General features: G+C 41.3%; 1 protein-coding gene across 1 annotated transcript in view; it reads right to left on the minus strand.

Annotated features, from left to right (window-relative positions):
- LOC140741711 (A disintegrin and metalloproteinase with thrombospondin motifs 19-like) overlaps positions 1 to 24611 on the minus strand; it is a 370470-nt gene that overhangs the window by 170187 nt on the left and 175672 nt on the right. Inside the window, exon 10 of the mRNA XM_073072007.1 lies at positions 8048 to 8198. Coding sequence (XP_072928108.1) covers positions 8048 to 8198 — 151 coding nt within the window. The remainder of the gene's footprint in view (positions 1 to 8047; positions 8199 to 24611) is intronic.

Here is a 24611-nt window from a genome sequence, read left to right on the forward strand (position 1 = left end):
AGCTCCATGTTCTGCCATTCCATTGCTTTAGATGTGATAGGGTGGGAGGGAATAAAGGAGGAGGGGTGGCATTACTAATCAGGGAAAATGTCACAGGACAGGCTGAAGAGCACATTTACTGTGGCACTGGGGAATAAGAAAGGGATGACCATATTGATGGGATTATATAATTAACCACCCAATAATCAGTGACATTTAGTGGAGTAAATCTGTAGAGGGATCCCAAACTGCTTCAAGAAACATGAGGTTGTGATAGTAGCTTTCCATATATTGACTGGAACTCCCACACTGTAAAAGGGTTGCATGGGATAGAGTTTGCCAGATGTGTTAAGAGAGTGTGTGGTAGCAGATCTCCTATTAGGGAACGAGACGGGGCAGGTGACAGATCGTTTGTTTCAAGATAAATATGGAAAAGGTTAGGTCTGGACCTTGGGTTGAGTTTCTAAATTGGAGGAAGGCCAATATTGATGGTATCAGAAAGCATCTGGCAAGTGCGGATTAGGACAGGGTGTTTTCCAGCAAAGGTGTGCTTGGTAAGTGGGAGGCCTTCAAAGGTGAAACCTTGAGAGTTCAAAGTTTGTATGCTCCTGTCAGAATAAAAGGCAAGGATAACAGATTTAGGGAACCTTGGTTTACAAGAGATATGGAGACCCTGGTTAAAAAGGAGGAGAAGCATAGCAGGTGTAGGCAGGAAGGAACAGATGAGGTACTTGAAGAGTATAAGAAAACACTTCAAAGGTTTCAAAGGTACATTTAATGTTAGAGGAATGTATACAATATACACCTTGAAATTCTTTTTCCTTGCAAACGTCCACAAAAACAGAGGAGTGCCCCAAACAACGAATGGTAGTTAAATGTTAGAACCCCAACCCACCCCCCCCGCTCCCCCCACCCATACATAAGTAGCAGCAAAGCAACAATCTCCCCTCCCCCACCAGCAAAAGAGCATCGGCACCCTCCACTGAGCACTCAAGCTTGCAGCAAAGCATCAATAAAGACACAGACTTGCAGTACCCCAAAGACTACTCGTTCACCTGGTAATTCAACATACCACATTTCTCTCTCTAATGAGGGAAAAAGAGGTGTCCCCGTTTCTCAGTGAGGGGAGACAAACAAACAACTCGCTGATTTACAATGTTAAAAGTCTGTTGTGTTGCTTTTTCTGGGCACACAGACAGCAGCCAGCTCATTGCTTTCGATCTTCCAAGTACTCCCATGACACACCAGTTTCCTGCGGAGGCACCAACCTTGAGTCCACCCACCTCCAGAGCTACGAAATCCCAGAAACTTAAAGGTGCACTAGTCTTCTAGGCTGCGTCCTTGGTATATCGAATAGCAGTCAGTCGTGAGACCCCGAGAGCAGGTCCCATCCCCGCAAAGAGCCAAAGTCAGCGTGTAAAAAGGAAATGAGGAGGGCTCAAAGAAGGAACAAGTTTGCTCTAACAGAGAACGTGAAGGAGAATTCCAAAGGCTTCTACAGATATATTTAAAGCTAAAGGATAGCAAAGGAGAAAATTGGTCAGCTGGATGATCAGAGTGCTTACCTATGCATGGAGCCAAAAGGGGTGGGGAGATCCTAAATGGATATTTTTGCATCTGTACTTACTCGGGAGATGGACACAGTGTCTCCAGAAGTGAGACAAAATAGCAGTGAGGTCATGGACGATATTTAGATTACAGAGGAGGAGGTGTTTGCTGTCCTGAGGCAAATTAGGATAGATGCATCTCCAGAGCCTGACAAGGTGATCCCCCAGACCTCGTGGGACACTAATGCAGAAATTGCAGGGGCTTAACAGAGATATTTAAATCGTCCTTAGCATCATCCTCAGACTAGTGGTGTGACACAGGGATCATTGTTGTTTGTCATCTATATCAACAATCTGGATAATAATTTAGTGAAGTGGCATAGTGGACAGTCAGGAAGGCCATTAAAGCTTCCAGCAAGATCTGGACAAGCTGGAAAAATAGGCTGATAAATGGCAGATGGAAATTAATGCAGAAAATTGTGAGGTGTTGCACTTTGGGAGGACAAACCTGGGTAGGACTTACACAGTGAGCGATAGGGCGCTGAGGAGGGCAGTAGACAGAGGGTCTGGGAATACAGGTCCATAATTCTTGAATGGGGTGTCCTGGTACACGGGGTTGTAACAGGAGCTTTTGGCATAAGGCCTTCATAAACCCAGTATTAAGTGCAAGATTTGGGATGTTATGTTGAAGTTGTATGGAGGTTGGTGAGCCCCAAATTGGAGTAATGTGTCTAATTCTGGCCACTTACCTACAGGAAAGATATTAATAAGATTGAAGAGTGCAGATAAAATCTACAAGAATGTTGCCAGGACTTGAAGGCCTGAGTTATAAGGAAACATTGAAGTTAATATTTTCTTCCTTAGTGTGTAGGAGAATCAGGGGAGATAAAACCTAGAGATTCATTTTCTTGTGGGCTTACTCAATAAACTCAATAACCAGAACAGAATCAATTGAAAGACCACACCAACAGGGCAGATAAGCAGTGTGCAAAAGACAACAATGTGCAAATTCAAAAAGAAAAATATATAATAATTAATAAAAAAGCAATAAATATGGAGAAAATGAGACGAGTCCTTGAAAGTTAGTCCATAGGTTGTAGGATCAGTTCAGTGATGGGGCAAGTGTAGTTGAGTCAAGTTACCCCTCTGATCCATGAGCATGATGGTTGAGGGGGTAATAAGTGTTCCTCAACCTGGTGGCATGGGTCTTGAGGCTCCTGTACATTCTTCCTGATGTCAACAGTGAGATGAGAGCATAGCCTGGATGGTGAGGGTCCCTGATCACAGATGCTGCTTTCCTGTAACAATGCTCCACGTAGATGTGCACAATAGTGCGGAGGGCTTTATCTGTAATGGACTGGGGCATTCCAATGCGAAAGTATTCATTACTTTTTGTAACATTCTCCATTCAAGCGCATTGGTGTTTCCATACCAGGCTGTGATGCAGCCAGTCAATAGACACTCCACCGCACATCTATAGAAGTTTGACATCTAAAACTTTGACATGCTGAACCTTCGCAAACTCCTGAGGAAGTAGAGGTGCTGTTGTAGTTTATTTGTAATTGCAGTTGCATGCTGGGCCCAGGAAAGATCCTCTAAAATGATAACACTGAGGAATTTAAATCTCTCCACCTCTGATCCCCCGATGAGGATTGGCTCATGGACCTCTGGTTTCCTCCTCCTGAAGTCAATAATCAGCTCCTTGGTTATGCTCACATTGTGTAAGAGGTTGATGTTGAGACACCACTCAGCCAGATTTTCAATCCCCCCCTACAATACTGATTCATCACCACCTTTGATTCGGCCTACGACAGTGTTGTCATGAACAAACTTAAACATGACATTGGAGCTGTGCTTAGCCACACAATCATAAGTGTAAAGCGAGTAGAGCAGGGGACTAAGCACACAGCCTTGTTATGCATCTGTGCTGATGGAGATTGTGGAGGAGATGATGTTGCCGATTCGAACCAACTGGAATCGGCAAGTGAGGAAATCAAGGATCTAATTGCATAAGGGAGTATTGAGGCCAAAGTCTTGAAGCTTATTAATTAGTCTTGAAGGGATGATAGTATTGAATGCTGAGCTGTTGTCGATAAAGAACATCTGGATGCATATGTTTCCTGACCAGATGTTCCAGGGTTGAGTGAAGAGCCAATGAAATGGCATCTGCTTTGGACCTTTTGTGCTAGTAGGATGTGGATACAAGTTGCTTCTCAGTCAGGAGTTGTTATGTTTCATCACCAAACTCTCACTATATTACTGTGGATGTAAGTGCTATTGTACAATAGTCACTGAAACAGGTTACCACATTCTTCTTAGGCACTGGTAAAACTGAAACCTGCTTGAAACAGGTGGGTACCTCAGACCATATTACAATTAAAGCACGGAAACAGGCCATTTCGGCCCTTCTAGTCCATGCCGAACGCTTACTCTCACCTAGTCCCACCGACCTGCACTCAGCCCATAACCCTCCATTCCTTTCCTGTCCATATACCTATCCAATTTTACTTTAAATGACAATATCGAACCTGCCTAAACCACTTCTACTGGAAGCTCATTCCACACAGCTACCACTCTCTGAGTAAAGAAGTTCCCCGTCGTGTTACCCCTAAACTTTTGCTGATTAACTCTCAACTCATGTCCTCTTGTTTGAATCTCCCCTACTCTCAATGGAAAAAGCCTATCCACGTCAACTCTATCTATCCCCCTCATAATTTTAAATACCTCTATCAAGTCCCCCCTCAACCTTCTACGCTCCAAAGAATAAAGACCTAACTTGTTCAACCTTTCTCTGTAACTTAGGTCTGAAACCCAGGCAACATTCTAGTAAATCTTCTCTGTACTCTCTCTATTTTGTTGACATTTTTCCTATAATTCGGTGATCAGAACTGTACACAATACTCCAAATTTGGCCTTACCAATGCCTTGTACAATTTCAACATTACATCCCAACTCCTATACTCAATGCTCTAATTTATAAAGGCCAGCATACCAAAAGCCTTCTTCAGCACCCTATCCAAATGAGATTCCACCTTCAGGGAACTATGCACCATTATTCCTAGATCACTCTGTTCTACTGCAGTTTTCAATGCCCTACCATTTACCATGTATGTCCTACTTTGATTAGTCCTACCAAGATTTAGCACCTAACACTTATCAGCATTAAACTCCATCTGTCATCTTTCAGCCCACTCTTCTAACTGGCCTAAATCTCTCTACAAGCTTTGAAAACCTACTTCATTATCCACAACGACACATACCTTAGTATCATCTGCATACTTACTAATCCAATTTACCACCCATCATCCAGATCATTAATGTATATGACAAACAACATTGGACCTGGCCAGTACAGATCCCTGAGGCACACCACTCATCACCGGCCTCCAACCTGACAAACAGTTATCCACCACTACTCTCTGGCATCTCCCATTCAGCCACTGTTGAATCCATTTTACTACTTCAATATTAATACCTAACGATTGAACCTTCCTAACAAACCTTCCATGTGGAACCTTGTAAAGGCCTTACTGAAGTCCATATATATAACATCCACTGCTTTACCCTCGTCAACTTTCCTAGTAACCTCTTCAAAATTTCAATAAGATTTGTCAAACATGACCTTCCACGCACAAATCCATGTTGACTGTTCCTAATCAGACTCTGTCTATGCAGATAATTATAGATACCATCTCTAAGAAAACTTTCCATTAATTTACCCACCACTGACGTCAAACTTACAGGCCTATAATTGCTAGGTTTACTCTTAGAACCCTTTTTAAACAATGGAACAACATGAGCAATATGCCAATCCTCCGGCACTATCTCCGTTTCTAATGACATTTGAATTATTTCTCTCAGAGCCCCTGCTATTTCTACACTAACCTCCCTCAAGGTCCTAGGGGATATCCTGTCAGGTGCCGGAGACTTATCCACTTTTATATTCCTTAAAAGCGCCAGTACTTCCTCTTCTTTAATCATCATAGTTTCCATAACTTTCCTACTTGTTTCCCTTACCTTACACAATTCAATATCCTTCCCCTTGGTGAGTACCAAAGAAAAGAAATTGTTCAAAATCTCCCCCATCTCTTTTGGGGCGAGGGTTGGTTTTGAGAGCAGACATGAAGGATAGAGAGGAAGTGCAGCTGAAATCTCCACCCACTGTATCAGAGAGAAGTTACGCTTCACGGAGGAGGAGGACATATCAGAGGCACCAGAGCAGCAGGCCTTATCTTTGGATAAATGCAATGGAAGCAAAGACAATGGGAAAAAGAAATGACATTCTTACAGGAAACAGGAGGAGAGGATGTACAGTGAAAGAAGTTGTGGGAGTCTGGGATGATTAAAAAAATGTTAATGGCTGATAGAGACAGAGTGATCCAGAAAGGAAAAAAGACCCCAACCCAGCACAGATTCCAACACCCCCGCAGAGGCCTCAGCTCTCTCCCACACCGCCTCCAGCGTCTTCTCTCCAGGGTTGCTACAACAAGCGACACCGTGGCACGAAGGCCTGGTTTGTGCAACCACCGTGGCAATGCTGCTCCCCCGTCATCGGTCTTGTCAATTAACCAGTGAACCAGACTTGCAATATTCTATATTAGCAAAGTACAATAGGGTCATGTAATCACAATAAAGAAGTCCAAGACTATAATTTGCACTGTTTCTTAGACCACACACCACCTCCGCAAAACAATGATTCCGTCATAAATACAGGCGACAACACAAGATGCAATAAGTTCAACTCCAGTGCAATCCAGCAACACTCTAATAGGGTAGACCTGCTGTACTTGTTGTTCATAATATCCATCTGTCTTGTAATTGTAAAAAAAAAAGATGTAACAGGTGAAATATTACAGCTTTGGTTGGATCCAGAGAGGCTGCTACAACCGTGCGTGCCACCATCTTGAAGTGAGTACACTTCAAGGTACTTGTGGCTGTAAGGAGCTTCACGACATCCTGAGGCTATGAAAACTGTTGGAGACTGTTATTTTTTGAGTTGCTGGTTTTTGCTGGACTGTGTGAATGTCAAACAATTTACATCTACCATCGCTCCTCTCAGGATATGGAAGCTCTGATGAATTGTGCTGGACAACAATAACTTGCAGTTGTGTGCATTTTTAACACAGCAAAGCGTTAGAGGGCTACTCTGTGCAGTATGGGTAGCTAAAAGCGATGAGCTGGAGTGACACCTTGAAAAGAAATAGAAGAGAGTTCTTTTCAAGTCCAGGATTCATCTAGGACACACAATGATTATTACAGTGGCCATTATGTCAGGACTGACACATCAATGTTCCTTTGGATCTGCAAACTCACAAGAATTCACAGTACATGGAACTCCTATTATAACCTCACTCCTTCCTTTACAAACAACTTGTTGCCGATGGACCACCTGGAGGATTTTGATCCTTGATTTGTCATGACCTCTTACAGGCTTTTCCTGCATATTCTGGCTCAAGTAACAGAGACAAGGTGTCATAAACTTTAAAGTTCGTCACAAAAAGGAAACTGAATCTTGGAAACTAAAAATATATGTCAAGTTGATCGATGGGGTGGAGGACACCTAAAGTTATAATATTTCTTCCCCCTAGAGTGAAACACAGTAATGCCCATTTCGAGGTCATTTTGTCTTGAACAGGAATTGAACTGGACACCTCTGGATACGAGTCACCACACATGATGACGTAATTCTCCATGCAACATTCCTTTAGGAGCACTGCAGAGGAACTTGGACTAAGCTGTCCTCAAGGCAACCATCGCGCTCTTTCCAACACAATCATACTTACTTTTAATCATTCTGTAGCCTGGTCCCTAAACAGCCCTAAGCACAGGCTAACACCTCAAATCTTCAAGGTGACAGATTCTTTCATTTCCTTGTTTTCCAACACAAATCCAGGCCTCAATTTTCAAACCCCAATTCTCAACTGCCAGTTAATGTCTATAGAAGGAAATTATTTCCGTTAACCCTAATGTCAAGAAGCAATCAACATTCAGCAAACCCTTCCCTGAAGAATTCAACAACTTTAAACAACACAAGAACAGATCAAGAACTTACAGATTTCCAGCCAATTAAATTCAACCTACAACTAATTTGCAAACAGTTGATATAGTTGCTTAAATAACACCGGTGAAATGTGCTTCCAGATGCTAAACTCATATTCAACTTTGCTTTTTTTTTTAACAACTGTGTGATCTGGCATCAAATCAGAATTGCATACTGAATGACATTATGATTATGCATTCCTGCCAACTTCCACCAGTTCTTGCTTGCTGCATTATGCTAGCACCTTAATCAATGAGTCTTATGGGAACTCTAACACAAATGTGCATGTGCTCACTAGTTGGTTCATTCGAACAATTTGCTACCTACACTGCTGCCCCACCAGCAACCCCATAAAAATGCAGCACCGAGTTAAACATTATCTTCACTCCGTCAGGAAGTCAAACAATTCGAGGCTTTATGAAACAATATTACAAGAATGCGGTGGATATATACAAGACTTGTACCAGTAAAACCAAATTACCTGCATCTCCTTGCAGAATGTTGCCGTTGGACCAAATAGAATCTGACATTGTTCATCTGCCGTGTAGATCATCCCTGGCAACTTGGATGATAACATCACTGAGTTGAGGCTCTGAGGATCTGTGTGCAGTAAACAATTACTGACCTTTGACCTGCCAATACATGTAAATTCATGAGTTATAACAAAAAGATGCTGTGTATTTTGTTTTGTATTATTAAAATGAAAATAAATTTGCAGCTGGAGTGGTACGGCTTCAGTTTGACAATTTAATAACACTTGGCTCAAACAGCACCAAAACAGGGAAGTAATGTAAAGATAAATTAAGAGACCTGGGTCCTATGAGACAGTTGACATAAAGGGAGCTTTCTTTATTAGCAAAGCTGATTATTATGTTCTTATACTAACCATTGTTCCCCAAGATCAGGCCCCTTCCACGATTGGTTGATTTATCATGGAAAATGTTCAAATAAACATCATTTCATTTGTTAGTTTCTAAAGTAATTTTTAAGGAAAGTAGAAGTCTGAAATAATGTGAATTAAATGCTCTTTAAGATGGTAAAAAGAAATGATATATTATGATTCTGACAAAATTTTGATAACATAAAGTATTTGATTATACCTAATATAATTTGATTAACCCTGCTGTTAAATCCTGCTCATCTCTCTCTTCACTTAGCTCAAATCTATTTTACATTTTTTTTCTTCAATATATTACACCACCCACTAATTCCCTACTATTCTGTACTTGAATGTGAATTAGAAGCAGAATCAGGTTGAATATCTCTGGCATATGTTGTGAAATCCTTCAATGGCAGCAGTACATTGCAATGCATATTAATAAAAACTATAAATTATCGTAAGTATACATAAAAAGTAAATTAAATGTACTGTAAAAAGAGAGATACAATACTGAGATAGTGTTCATGGATTCATTATGCATTCAGAAATCAATGGCGGAAGGGAAGAATCTCATCCTAGAGTGTTGAATCTGTGTCTTTAGGCTCTTATACCTCCTCCTTGACGATCGCAATGAGAAGAGAACATATCTGAGTGATGAGGGACCTTAATGATGGATGCTGTCTTTTTGAAGCAATGCATTTTGAAGGTGTCCTTGATGCTGGGGAGGCTACTGCCCATGATGGAACTGGTTGTGTTTGCAAATTTTTGCAGCATTTTCCGTGCCTTGGCCCCTCCATATCAGATGGTGAGGCAACCAGTTAGAATGATGTCCATGGTTCATCTATAGAAATTTGTAGGTTTCTTTGCTGACAGAGTAAGTCTCCTCAAACTCCTAAAATATTGTCGCAGTAATGCCTTCTATGTAATCGCATCAATATGTTGGGCCCAGGATAGATCGTCAGAGATGTTAACAGCCAGGAACTTGAAACTGCTCACTCTTTCCACTGCTGATCCCTCAATGAGGATTGGTGTGTGTTCCCTCGACTTCACCTATCTGAAGTCCACAATCAACTCCTTGGTCGTACTGATGTTGAGTGCAAGGTTGTTGCTACACCAGTCTACCAGCTGATCTAACTCATTCTGATACACTTCCTTGTCAACATCTGAAATTCTGCCAACAATAATCTGATTCTGAATCAGAATCAAGTTTATTATCACCGGCATGTGATATGGAATTTGTTAACTTAGCAGCAGCAGTTCAATGTAGTACACAATCTAGCAGAGAGAGAAAAAAATAATAAATAAAACAAAACATAATAATTAAACAAATAAATCAGTTATGTATATCGAATAGATTAAATAAACATGCAAAAACAGAAATACTATATATTAAAAAAGTGAGGTAGTGTCCAAAGTTTCAATGTCCATTTAGGAATCGGATGGCAGAGGGTTGAAGCTGTTTCTGAATCACTGAGTGTGTGCCTTCAGGCTCCTGTATTTCCCACCTGATGGTAACAGTGAGAAAAGAGCAATGACAATAGTTGTGTCATCAGCAAATTTATAGAAGGGATCTGAGTTATGCCTAGACACACAGTCGTGGATGTAGAGAGAGTACAGCAGTGAGGTAATCTTGAGGTGTGCCATTGTTAACTGCCAGCGAGGAGGAGATGTTATTTCCAATCTGCACAGGTTGTGGTCTTGCAGTGAGAAAATCAAGGATTCAGTTGATGTATGGAGGCCTAGATTTTGGAACTTGTTGATTAGAATTGAGAGTAATCAATAAGCAGTCGCCAGAAGTAGGTATTACTATTGTCTAGCTGTCCAAGGCTGAATGGAGAGCCAGTGAGGTTGCATCCACTGTAAATCTATTGTGGTGATAGGCAAATTGCAGTAGATCGGAGTGCAACCGGGCGATAGCTGTTGAGGCAGCCAGCAAAACCTTTATCACTGCTACAGTTTAGCAAGACTAATGACCATTCTAACCAACACACACAAAATGCTGGAGGAACTCAGCAGGCCTGGCAGCCTCTATGGAACAGAGTACAGTTGACGTTTCAGGCTGAGACCCTTCATTCAGATGTAGGTATTTCCAGCATCTGCAGATCTCCTCTTATTAATGATGACTCCAATCATTTTGCACTAAAATGGAGTGTGATCTTTTTCTTGCAAATGTTCTGTATAATTTAAGTTTTTTTGATGAATGTTGCCTATATGATGCTTTGTGCCTGTGATGGTGCTACAAGCAAGTTTCTCATTGCAGCTGTGCATACAGGTACTTGTGCACATGCCAATAAACTCCCCTTTGACTTTAATTATCACACTGGCAATTCATCATCGACACCTCTTTTTCTCTCTTTTAAGTCTTCCCTGATCTTGTCTTTCACTCCTAGTTAGTCCTTTGTTGAAACTTTGAAGCTTTGTCATTTCCTTTCATAAACCTGGGAATTTGAAAATGATCCCACCAGTATTTTGACAGTATTTGGAATCTGGGCAGCTCTGATCAGAATTCAATGTAATTTATGAAGAATATTTCATCTGCAACCATGTTTAAAATGTTGCTTCAATTCACGGTATTAAATATCATCTTTAAGTAAAATTAAGCAAAATTAAACTTTATTAATACATTTTCTGCAGTCCAGTTCCTGTAGCTTGTCTGAGCTAACATTATTCCCCACAAATCTAAAGCTGACCCAATATAAAGATCATTTCCCAATTAAGCTACATGTTAAACCCCACACACCATACAAAGGAGTAAAATTAGCTTTTGATTACATTGTCACAGGAAGCACTTTAGATTTCGATATTAAAATATAGAAAAGGGGTCAGGGTCACTGTCTTGGAATAGTAAGAATCGGCAAAATTACACTTCTAAGCACAGCATTCTTGTCTCCAAGCTTAGAGGAATTACAACTTCTGACATGACACTTCTTTACTCAAAGCTGGAGGAAAATTGTGCTTACAGGTAAGATTATGTAATAAATTAAAATATGCTGCTGCTAAAATAGAAAGCCATTTCTACTTTATATTAATTATCAAAATGACACACCACTAATGCTTTGTTTTGCTGAAGAAATAAATATGATAAACTTCTTTGTGATTACTCTTTAAAACATTATACTTACGGAAAAAAACAGTAGTTTTGATATGAATTTCATCCAATGTTGTTTTTGCACAGTTTTGTTCTCTTTCACAAAAGTTAGTTCACCTGTAATATTTTTGTTGTACTTTTGTTGTGCGTCATAGTTTACTTTGCATTACTAATATGACACAGAAGTTGTCGCTGAACAAGAAAACATTTTTCAGTCAAATATCACAGGCTTTATTAAGCTTTCTGGACCAATGTCAAAGATCCTTGTTCACTGTTACACCGGGTCAAAGTTGTGAAGCTCAATATTTGACTGTATTATGTACAAGCGGTGATTGATAAGTTTGTGGCCTAAGGTAGAAGGAGTCAATTTTAGAAAACATAGCATCATTTATTTTTCAACATAGTACCCTCCTACATTTACACACTTAGTCGAGCGGTTGTGGAGCATATGGATCTTGGATCTCCAGAGAGTGTCCACAGCAAGGGTGATTGATAAGTTCGTGGCCTAAGGTAGAAGAGGGAGTTGAGTTAAACAGCTCTTGTTTCATGCACATGCAGTAAACTCTTTAAGTGATTATGTAGAAAGTTTGAAGTTAATAACTCACCTCCTTCTACCTTAGGCCACAAACTTATCAATCACCCTTGCTGTGGACACTGTCTGGAGGTCCAAGATCCGTATGCTCCAGGACTGCTGGACTAAGTGTGTAAATGTAGGAGGGGACTATACTGAGAAATAAATGTGCTAGGTTTACTGAAATTGACTCCCTCTACCTTAGGCCACAAACTTATCAATCACCCCTCATATATGTAATTAAGGTTCAAGGACCTCAGAGTTAAGGCAGCAGCTCACTGTCATTTTCACAGAGGATATGAAGTAAAATTTTCTGGTACAATCACATCCCATGAACACATTAAGAAACAAATAGCTACATGCTGCTGTATTAATGTTTTTAATTTTATTTACCATTATCCAACTTCAGGGTTGATACAATCTTAATTATTGAAATAGTTAGACATGTCCTTTAGGGGAAATCTAACAATAAGGACCACATAAACTTACTTCTCATATATCCTTACAACACTGCAGGAGCCCATTTTCATCCATTGAGTTTACACTAGCCCACAGACCAATCCATTCTTAAGTAACTTTCCTTACACCTTACTCTCCCCACATTCCTTTCAATAGTTGCTAGATTCTACCATTCATCCACACACCAAAAGTAACTTAATGTGTCCAAGTAACCTACTAACCTGCACATCTTTGGGAAGTGGGACATAAACAGGGGACGCACACACAGGCATGGTGTACGCTTGCGTTCCCCTCAGCATCAGCACTGGAAGCAGATCACGGAAGCTATGAGGCAGCACATCTGGTAGCTCCATCATGTGTTGCCCTCAAATGCTGACTCCTGTTTATCTTTCTATCATCTGCTCTTTAAATCAATAAATGCTTTAAAAAATAGTGATGTTCGTTTTAGCCTAACTCAATATAATCTGGCTTGTAAACAACTCAACCTTCAAATGTTCTGAACTGCCAAAAGGTATTTCACACATTTTATAATGTAGGTTATAGACATAAACAGACAATACCTATATATTCGAGTATGCAGGTTACAGCTGTCTTAACCTAATTAAATAAAGTATTTATCAATTGGGCCAAAGGCAGTCACTTGCAACAACAGCTTGGTTCATATTCAAGCTGCCAAATGCTAATCAAGTCATCAAGGCCAACTTGCTAAAAATTTATGAACAGAATTTTTATTGTGAACCACACAGCAAGCAATCTCTTTATTTGGCAGAAGCATTTTGTTTTACCATGGACAAAATAAAACAAGGAACAGAAACATCTGCATGAGATCTGATGGTTTTCTAGGCTGGCTATAATTAAAGTTAATGGTATACCAACCCTGCTAAGCAGCTTTACCAGATGAAGGAAGATATTTCATCTTTATCCTCCACTAACCATGGATAAATCAGACAACCTTAATTAAGTTGTCATATGATTTCAAAAGATTCTTGTCCTTGAACTTCATTGTTTATCCAGCAGAAATTGTAGCCCTGAGCATGTTGTTCTAGTGTCTCTTTACTACAACTTAAAGCCTTGGCATCTCCATAAAATTGAAAGAAACCTGGGTATATCTATACCAATGGCTCTACTATTCACGTATCATGAGTTTTAGGTACTAATTTAATTGTCTTGATCAATTATCTTTAAAGCCTATTCATTTCCCTGAAGGACAATGATATGCTATACAACTTAGTGCTTTTTTAGTCATAAATTATATGATTGGTAGGACCACCACCTAGTCTGTGGTCTTAAGTGCTTAGCACCCTGATCCCAATGACACATGCTAAATTTACCCACATTAAGGAACATCTGCCACACTTGGCCCAATTCTCCTTTGTATCCTGATCAATGGGCAGTCTCTTCTAAGTTGAGATCCAATCTCTTCGGAATATCTTGAGAGATCATCAGCAAATAGTTTTCTAAATGAGGAGCCCAGAGGTAATGTTGCAGTTATATAGGACCCTGGTCAGACCCCACTTGGAGTACTGTGCTCAGTTCCAGTCACCTCACTACAGGAAGGATGTGGAAGCCATATAAAGGGTGCAGAGGAGATTTACAAGGATGTTGCCTGGATTGGGGAGCATGCCTTATGAGAATAGGCTGAATGAGCTCAGCCTTTTCTCCTTGGAGTGAAGGAGGATGAGAGGTGACCTGATAGAGGTGTACAAGATGATGAGAGGCATTGATCGTGTGGATAGTAAGAGGCTTTTTCCCAGGGCTGAAATGATTACCACAAGAGGACACAGATTTAAGGTGCTGGGGAGTTGGTACAGAGGAGATGTCAGGGGTAAGTTTTTTACTCAGAGAGTGGTGAGTGCATGGAATGGGCTGCTGGCAACAGTGGTGGAGGCGGATACGATAGGGTCTTTTAAGAGGCTTTTAGCTAGGTACATGGAGCTTAGTAAAATAGAGGGCTATAGGTAAGCCTAGTAATTTCTAAGGTAGGGACGTGTTCCACACAACCTGTGGGCCGAGGGGCCTGTATTGTGCTGTAGGTTTTCTATGTTTCTGTTTCTAAATGTCTTCAAAAAATGTAAATATGGGACACTAGAAAGGGATTTCTACTAACGATTGGATGTATGGAATTAGCCATCAATAGGTGAATCGAGTCTACAAGAATGCATCTGAGATATTTCCCAACTTAATATCTTCCTGGCAGTCACAGGATACAAACTTCCTTACCAGAACTTTTATGAAGCTTGTTCTGGGGAAAACAGAGTGTACAGTGTCTACCTGGATATCTGTTTCCAATGCTGGGTGTTGTAGTTTCCTCCAATAGCTCACACACTTGTGAACTGGTAGCTTCAATGGCCGGTGTAAATTGCTACCAATAAGTAGGTGAGTTGTAAAATCAGGTGAATTAATGGCAATGAGGGGAGAATAAGAAATCAGGATCAGATATACGACATGCAATGTGTTGCTTTACAGGAAAAAATACTATAAATTGCAAAATAAATAGCACAAAAATAATGAGCTAGTGTTTTGTTTTCATGGACCATTAAGAATTCCAATAGTGGAGGGGAAGAAGTGATTTATGAATCATTGAGCGTGGGTCTTCAGGTTCCCGAACCTCTTCCCTGATGATAATAACGCCAAGATGGATTAATATACAATTAAAATAATTGGATGGCTGATGGCCAATGTTGACTTGGTGGGCTGCAAGACCTGCTTATGTGTTGTATCTCTCCAAATCTATAATATACTGATTTCATCAAGCAGAAAACTGCTGATGAGTTCATGAGTAATCAGTTCAACTGTCATCTACCAAACTTGACTGTTCTCTGACAATGAAGATGTTCAAGGCCACATGTATGAGGAGCCTTGCCCTTCTTTCAGCTTTACTATTACTTGCATGCCATAAATCTAACAGTGATAGCAAGGCAAATGTATGCAATACATGGTCTGTAAATATTAGAGTAGAAGTGGGGGGGATGGGCAAGTATTTTGGCAATGTTGTTTCCTAGGCCTTCTTATTTATTGAACAAAACCGATAGACTATTGACTATTCAATTTTATCCGCAGATCCCATTCAATCATGTTGGGAATGTGCTAATTTGAAAGATTAATTTTTGTTTTAATTATAAAAACACAACCTCAGAATTCTCAATTCTCATTGAAGGGGATTTGCTATAATTAATTTATCTTGGATACTACCTGGACAGAATGTTGGATTCCATTCTAAAACTTAATGTTTATATGATCATCATTTCCGAGATGCAGTACAACTCACAAGACTGAAATCTCAAATTCAGACTGGCAATTTGCATATCTAGTTTAGCTTTCCAGTATCTGATGTCGATACATAATTTTGGACATAAGGCATTATCCAACAAGAATGGCGGCTTTAACAGTAATGAATTGCAGATACAACTGATGCACGTACTGGGAAAAAAAAAACTGGGATTCAAGTACTCTTCACAATAAGTAGGAGATTTGCCATCTCACTCTACAAGAACAGAAGGTCATTCAACTCCATGAGCAGGTTACACATGCTCAGATGGTTGATTTGTACCTTAGCTCCATCAGGTCTTGAAGAGTATCCATTGTCTGAGAACTGCTACTTTCTGAGAAAGCAATTACATCAATGCATTTTTCAATTAGATTTATTACATTTGTACATCTACATTATACACATGCCACCTACCACACGGACTTGTATTTCCTTACAGGCCGAAAGAGGTTTCTTTAAAATGTTTGGAAGCTGTAGGATATGTTGGAGTATTGCAACTGCTTCCAGCTATCAACTTTAGCTTAATGGTCATGCCTGTGAGTCAGAGAACCTCAGGACTCGCTCCTTGTCTTCTATGTCACAGTGTAATACTCTGGTGCAGTGCTCAGAAGTGATGGAATTTTGGAATTGCATTTCCAGGTGAGATCTTAAACCCATATCTCAGCTACCCTCAAAAGCTGATGCAGGAGAATCAGGAAATATAGAGGAGGCTTGACCAAAAAGCAGAGCAGCAGAGATGATTCAGTGATGAATGGCAATGTTAGTATAGACCATCAAAAAATAAGCCATGAGGGACCTCAAAACAAGAGAGAACAGATACTGAGCACCACAGGGAACAAGGTAACTGAAAGCTAAGATCAGCTGGTTGAGTCTGGGTGGTTCAATGGGTGCATAAAGGACTGTGGATGAGAGCTGGGTTGTAATAGGAGGCAGATGATGAGATGGAAATGGATGGAAGTTGATTCCGGTTAGCAGACTGGAGACTGGGAGGTGCCTATCTGTGCAGGCCTGAAAGGACCCACTCTCTCCTACGGCCGGCATGAGTTGCCCAGGATGATCTGGATGGGTCCGGTGAAGCTCCTTGATGAGCGATGGATCCAAGATGAAACTGAACGACCTTTCCTCTGGGCCATACCCTTCCCAGTTGACTAAGTACTGTATACCTCGTCCATGACAAAGTGAATGCATCAACTGGGGAACCATGTACACTGGATCAACTTCCACCATCTGGACGTGCAGGCTCATGTGGGTTGAGTGGTCCATGGACAACAAGCCTGAGGCAGGACTCGTGGAAAGTAGCTGTGATCCTGAGGGACAGTGGCAGATGGAGACAGTTACTGACTAGATTGATGCGACGGGTAGTCTTGAAAAGACCATTGAACCAAGGTGAGAGCTTGTGGGAGTTGATACATAGGGTCATATCTCGAGTGGACAGCCAGATATGGTCCCTAGGTCAGAGTAGTCTGGCTGGGTGCTTCTGCTGGTTGGCCTGACAGCATTAGGCACAGTTGGCAGTTAAGATGGTCCTTCATGCCTTCTTCCAAGCTGGCATTGGCAAACCAGAGCCCTGGCAGATAGGATCTCCACTGTTGGCTCCTCTGTGATGTACAGTGGAGGTTGGTAGCCATGAGGCACTTCAAAGGGTTACATGACCATGGCACAGGAGATGTGTAAATTGTAGGATTGCTAGGCCCAGAGCAGATACTACTTCCACGTGGATGGTTTAGAGGTGATGAAGCAATGCAGAAACTTCTCCACTTGCTGATTGGATCTTTCTGACTGACTGATGGTCTGTGGATGATAGCCAGATGACAAATTCACCAAGGTGCAGAGGAGCGAACAGAAGGCTCGTCAGAAGCGTGAGATGAATTCTGGGCCTCAGTCTGACACAAAGTCCTGAGGGAAGCCATGGAGCCGAACTCCATTTTGGAGAACCAAGTCCGCTGTGTTAGCGCCTGACACGGGGGGGGGGGGGGGGGGCAATGAAGTGGACCACTTTGGAGAAATGATTCACCATTGTAATGTTCTCTGTGGTCCCATTGCAAGATCAAACCCATGATGTAATCCATGATGTAAGCCTGTGGGTGTCAAGGGGTTGTAAGAGCCCAGAGGGCTGCTGGTTGGAGGTTTTGGACTGGGCACATTGAGGGCAGGCAGTGATGAACTGATGAATATTTCTGATCATTGTGGGCCACCAGAACCAGTGTCGCAGGAAATCCAGAGTCCGTTGTGCTCCTGGATGGCTGGACAGAGTTGCCTTGTGGGCCCACTCGAGTACATCAGTCACTGGCATGTGGTTGTCAGGGCAGGCTTGTGTTGTAGGGCATGGAGGATTGGGGTTTCAAGATCCCAGATGATTAGGATTTGTTGAGTATGGATTGATGGGCTGCGATCGATCTCCATTTCAGCTGGATTGAACTGTAGTGACAGGGCGTCCACTGTAGTGATTATGGAGTCATGTAAATAGGAGATGGTGAAGTTGAATTGCTCAAAAAAAGGGCCCTGCAACCCTGACGTTGGTTAGGTTGGTAGGTCTGGTGTATGTATGAGGTTCTGGTAGTCAGTTCAGATCTGGAAGGGCTCGGTGTTTTTCATCAGCCAATGTCTCCATTCCTCCAAAGCCCATTTGATGGTGAGCAGCTCCCTGTCTCCTACTCCAAAATGACACAGTGTAGAGTTGAACTTGTATGGGAAGGAAGAACAAGAGTGCGTCTTCGCATCTGGTCCTGACTGGGCGGGGATGGCTCCAGTGCCCATGTCAGATGCTTCCACCTTAACCACAAATGGTCCAGAAAGAGCAAACACGAGGAAATCCGCAGATGCTGGAAATTCAAACAATAACACACACAAAATGTTGGTGGAACACAGTAGGCCAGGCAGCATCTATAAGGAGAAGCACTGTCAATGTTTCGGGCCGAGACCCTTCATCAGGACTATGTTAGTCCTGATGAAGGGTCTCGGCCCAAAACGTCGACAGTGCTTCTCACTATAGATGCTGCCTGGCCTGCTGTGTTCCACCAGCATTTTGTGTGTGTTGTTGTTTGAATGGTCCAGAAAGGTTCAGATGGTGGATAATGTGAGCAATGGTGAAGCATCTCTTGGGCTCCTCAAAAGCATGGTTTGCAGCAGCAGATCAGTTTATACATGAGGTAGTGATTTGGTGAGAGGACTGATGATTTGTAATTCCTGATGAAATAGTGGTAGAAGTTGGAGAAGCCCAAGATGCGCTCTAGCTTTCTAAGGGAGCACAGTGTCATTCAACACTGCACACACTTTCTCTGGGTCCATGGTTATTGTTTTAGAGAGAAGGGACATATTCCAGATAGGAAATGACTGTGTATGGAACTGGCATTTTTTCAACATGCAGTACAGACAGCTGGCTTTCAAGGAGATGCTGAAGGACTGAACACCTGTGACAGTCCTTGTAGAAGATGAGAATGTTGCCAAGGTAGCCAAACACAAACCTGTGTAGCATGTTTTGCAGATCTTGTGAATGAAGGCTTGGAAAACAGCTGGACGGTTCAAAAGTCCAGAAGGCATCACTAAGGCTGTGCCAGAATCCACCAGAGCCTTATAGTTATTAATAATGGTGGTTTTATTGTCCCAGTTAGCAGCAGCCCAGATTAGAGTTCATCCAGTCAAGAGAGAAATGAGGAAGATAATCTTGGCTTGGTTCATAGAATATAGAGATGGCTGGAAGTTCAAAATCTGAGACACTGAGACAGGAAGCTACAGCATAAAGTTAGGGATCCATTCAAGCATTCGGGCACCCAAATCTGGTGCTCTGAGGGAGGAGGTTGACTAGCATAGGGTTGCTGCAGTGAGACAGAAAGTTGGTTGAGAGCGGCGAGCAGATGGTCAATGGATTTCTGCTGCTCTGGATCATATACCTGTGTCAGTAGGAGACTTCTATTGGTCGAGAAAACTCTGCTGAGTCAATCACATGTTCACCCATCTTGTCAGGAAGTGTACGGGAGGCTTAACACAAAAGCAGAGGAACAGAAACTGCCCAGTGATGAATGGTAATAATAAACTGCAAAATAACAAGCTACAAGGGGCCACAAAACAAGAGAGAGCAGATATAAACACCATAGGCAACAAGGTAACCGAAGACTATGAACAACCTGTTGAGACTGGCTGGTTCAATGGGTATACAAGAACAGTTGCTGAGAGCTGGGGTTAAATAGGCTGCAGGTGATGCATTGGAAACGAGTGGCAGGTGACTCCTACTAGTTGTGTGGAACTGGGAGGTGCTTGCCTGTGCAGTCCTGACAAGAAATGCCTTGACAATAATTCTAAAATATCTGGTGATTTCTGATGGTTCTCTATCAAATATATATTGCTCAGACGTGACTAAAAACAAATTATTCAATCCTTATATATTTATAGTTTCTGTTATCATGTAGAAAAAGTAATCAGGTCTTGTTTCTTCCCCTACACTGAAAAAGGCACTGTACTTCAAAATACTTTAACAAGCTTTGAGGCATTTCAGATTGTTCTGATATCATGAAGAATGTTGAAGAAATTGAAATTCTTTCTTTTATTGTTATAATAATGTCATTGTCAAACTGATAACCGAAAATATCAGGACTGAACATCTTATATTGCAGGAGGAACAAGCAGGTTAGTTGGCTAACTAGAGTGGTATTACTTTACAGCACTTGTGGTGAAGATCTCAGTAATAAATTTCCCATTAAACTTTTTGTTGTGTGCGTTAAGTGGGATTCCAGTAAATAGAAAGAATAGAATTTAAATTCTATTTCAATCTCCATTTTTTTTTAGCAGTCTATCTTGCATTTAAACTCATGAAACTGCCATTTAAACTCATGTGTCATCTTATCCTCCTGTTTCTTCACTTGGATTTGCAATGAACTAATGTCATTAATTTAAAAGTTGGGAATGGATTTGCTTTGACCAAATATATCAGTTGAACTGTATAATGTGATAATCAACCCATTTTCTTGCAATGTTGATTGTGCAAGATTTCAATGCTGAGAAATCTTATCTTGTGAGGAAGATAACCAGGATTTAGTTACAGATACACTTATCTAACATGTTCCCTAATAGCTACAATAGCAAGCGTCATAAATAATCTATAAGGCAATCACTGCAGCACACACAAAATGCAAGATGAACTCCGCAGGTCAGGGAGCATCTATGGAATAGGGGAAATAGTCAACGTTTTGGGCCAACACTCTTCTTTAGGATGCATTTTTTCTAATTATTTTCTTCAGGGAAACTCTTTGAAGTGTGCCTGCTTATTATCTAAAAGAAAGGTAAGGAAGGTGAATGCATGAGCAGTCTTTACTTGACTATTTTCAGATTCAGATTCAGTTTATTTGTCATTTAGAAACCACAAATGCAATGCAGTTAAAAAATGATACAACGTTCCTCCAGAATGATATCACAAAAGCATATGACAAAAAAGACTACACCAGAAAATCCACATAATGTTTGGCAATCCCCAATCCAGAGTCCGGAGAGGCTGCTGCATATTAATATCGCGCTACCGTCTTAGCGCGTTCCCCGGAAAGGAGCTCCAAATCCACCAGACAAAACAAGACCAAAAACTAAAGCTACAAGACCTGCACAAAACCACATAGTTACAACAGTGTAAACAATAGCATAATTGATAAAAAACAGACCATGGGCACAGTAAAAATAGTCCAAAGATGTTAAAAGACTATAAGTTCAAAAGAAATCACCACACAGTTTCCACAAGTCCCCATACTGGAAATGTCAAACTTTTAAAATTTAATATATCTGTGCTCACCTCATCTTTCTGCTGCCGTAACAGTGACAGAGTTCTCCTTGATCTTTATCTAACAACCCATGAGCCTCCACATCCAACACATCATTCTGTGCAACTCTGCCATCTCCAAAGGGCAAAACATATCATTAACCCACTTCGCTTTCCACAGGAATCACTTCTTCCATGATTCCCTTGTCCATTTGTCCCTCCCCACCAATATCCATTTTATCTATTCCTGCAAGTGACCAGAGTACTACACCTGCCCATTCACCTCATTTCTCACCTTTATTCAGGGCCACAAACAATCCTTCCAGGTGAGGCAACACTTCACCTGCAAATCTGCAGGGGTCGTCTATTGTGTCTGGTGATCCCAAAGATCAAAATAAAATTTATTATCAGAGTATATATATGTCACCACATATAATCCTGAGTTTCTTTCTCTGTGGGCGTACTTAGCAAATGTATTGAACAGTTACTGTAGACAATGGACAACAAATTGTGCAAATGCAGATATAAATAAATAGCAATAAATACTGAGCATGAAATAACAATATAATAGTCCTTAATTAAGTATAGCTATCCTCTTTTGTTCAAGAGCCTGATGGTTGAGAGGTACTGACTGTTCTTGAATCTGGTAGTGTGAGTCCTGAGGCACCTGTACCTTCTACCTGATGGCAGCAGCGTGAAAAGAGCATGGCCTGGGTGGTGAGTATCTTTGATGATGGATGTTGCTTTTTTTACAGCAATGTTTCATGTAGATGTGTTCAATGGTTGGAAGGGTTTTACCCGTGAGGTACTGGGCAGCATCCACTAACTCCTCCAAATTGGTGAGACCCGCCATAAGTTGGAGGACAGCTTCATTGAAGCACCTCCGCTCCATCCCCCAGAAGCTGAACATTCCAGTGGCCAAACATTTTAATTCCAGTTCTGTTCTGACATGCCAGTCCATGGTCTCCGCTTGTGCCATAATGAGGCCACCCTCTGTGAAGGAGCAACACCTTATATTCTGTCTGGGTAGCCTCCAACTTGAAGATATGAATTTTGATTTCTCCTGGCGGTTAAAAATATTACCTCTTCCTCCCTTCTTCTTCTATTAACCATTCTGGCCTCTTACCTCTTCTCACCTACCCATCACCTCCCCCGGGACCCCTTTTTCTTCCCTTTCTCCTGTGGTCCACTCTCCTCTCATATCAGATTCCATACTCTCCAGCCCTTTACCTTTCCTGCTCACCTAGTTTTTTACTTTATATTTCAATGACTTGGATGATGGAATTGATGGTGTTGTGGCCACAAACTTGGCACAACACCATCAATTCCATCATCCGAGTCACTGAAATATAATGTAAAAAACTAGGTGAGTAGGAAAGGTAAAATGCTGGAGAGGAAGGAATCTGACATGAGAGGAGAGTGGACCACAGGTAGAGGGGGATGTAGTTTTGATGAAGCAGAAAGGCTACAGAAGGACTAAAATAGATTAGACGAATGAGCAATGAAGTGGCAGATGCAATATAGTGTTGGGAAGTGTATGGTCATGCACCTTGGTAGAAGAAATAAAAGGGTCAACTACTTTCTAAATGGAGAGGATATTTATAAAATCTGAAGTGCAAAGAGACTTGAGATCCTCATGCACAATTTCCTAAAGGTTAATATACAATCTGAGTTGGTGGTGATGTAGGAAAATGGATGTGGGAATGGTGTTTACTGTGATGGGGGAGTCTAAGACCAGAGGACATTGCCTCAGAATATAGGGGCATCCTTTTAGAACAGAGATGAAGAGGAATTTCTTTAGCCAGACTGTAGTGAATTTGTGGAATTCATTGCCACAGGCAGCTGTGGAGGCCAAGTCATGGAATATACTTAGGCAGAGGTTGATATATTTTTGATTAGAAAGTGTATGGGGAGAATGGGGAGACTGAGAGGGATAATGGATCACACATGGTGAAATGGTGGAGCAGATGCGATGGGCCAAATGACCTAATTCTGCTCCTATATCTTATTACCTCACCTTACACCTTCTGAACCTTGAGTGATGAAATCAAGAAGCACAAGGGGTATAATTTTCCCACTGCCTGTATAGTAACAGCCACACTAAACAGTGACACACTTCACATTTTCCCAGTCCATGAAACACCAATAAAAAGCCAAGATACCCAGAAGGTGAAAAGGAACCAGAAAGTTAAGCCCATACCATCACTAAATCCAAAGTGACAGGGTGGAGTAGCTCTGAGTCTCCAGTAAACTCTGTTAATTAATTCCCAGGGATGCCCACACACCCATATATCATAAAAAGATCAGTGTAAACTTAAATCAAGGATGTTACATCTTAGATTGAGATGAAGCCTTCAAAACATTCTACTCTCCAAATGGTCAAAATAAAACCAAATAATGATGTCCATAATACCTTAACCCTCGAAGCTAAGTGCCTTTTGTTATCTTGGACCATGGGAAAAACACAGGCCGACCCTGATCAGACCTTGCCTGGGTCACCTGGGCGAGGGAGTCCAGTGTTTAAAGACTTGAAACACCCAAACACCACAGGTTTCATTACTGATGATGTGTCCCTGTGCACACCCGGTTAATTAAGCCATGTGCTGTTGGGCAAGATCAAATTGGTAGGGTCAAGTGACACTGAATCTCCAGTAAAGAGATCAAGAAGCACAAGAAGGAGAATTTTCCCACTGCCCACATAAATGCATCCTAACCCCACCCCCAAACCCTAAACCTAAAACTGGCTATTGCACCCCCATCGATTATTACCTAGACACCGCTATACCTGAGCACTCATTCCCTGCAATCCAACATCACCCCCACCATATCAAACATAAGTAACAACCCATCACCTTAGCATATTCTTAAAAATAAACCTTAAAATTTGTGTAAGGAGGAGGAAGATCCCAAACAAAGGCAAGTGTTAGTCCTGGTTAATGAGGGTGTGGGCCAGATCAAATTGGCAAGACATTGAATCTTGAGCAGTGAGATCAAGAAACACATGGGGGTTGATTTTCCCACTGCCTGTATAATCACAAC

The sequence above is a fragment of the Hemitrygon akajei genome, chromosome 2 (assembly GCF_048418815.1).
Source record: "Hemitrygon akajei chromosome 2, sHemAka1.3, whole genome shotgun sequence".
NCBI classification, from domain to species: domain Eukaryota; kingdom Metazoa; phylum Chordata; class Chondrichthyes; order Myliobatiformes; family Dasyatidae; genus Hemitrygon; species Hemitrygon akajei.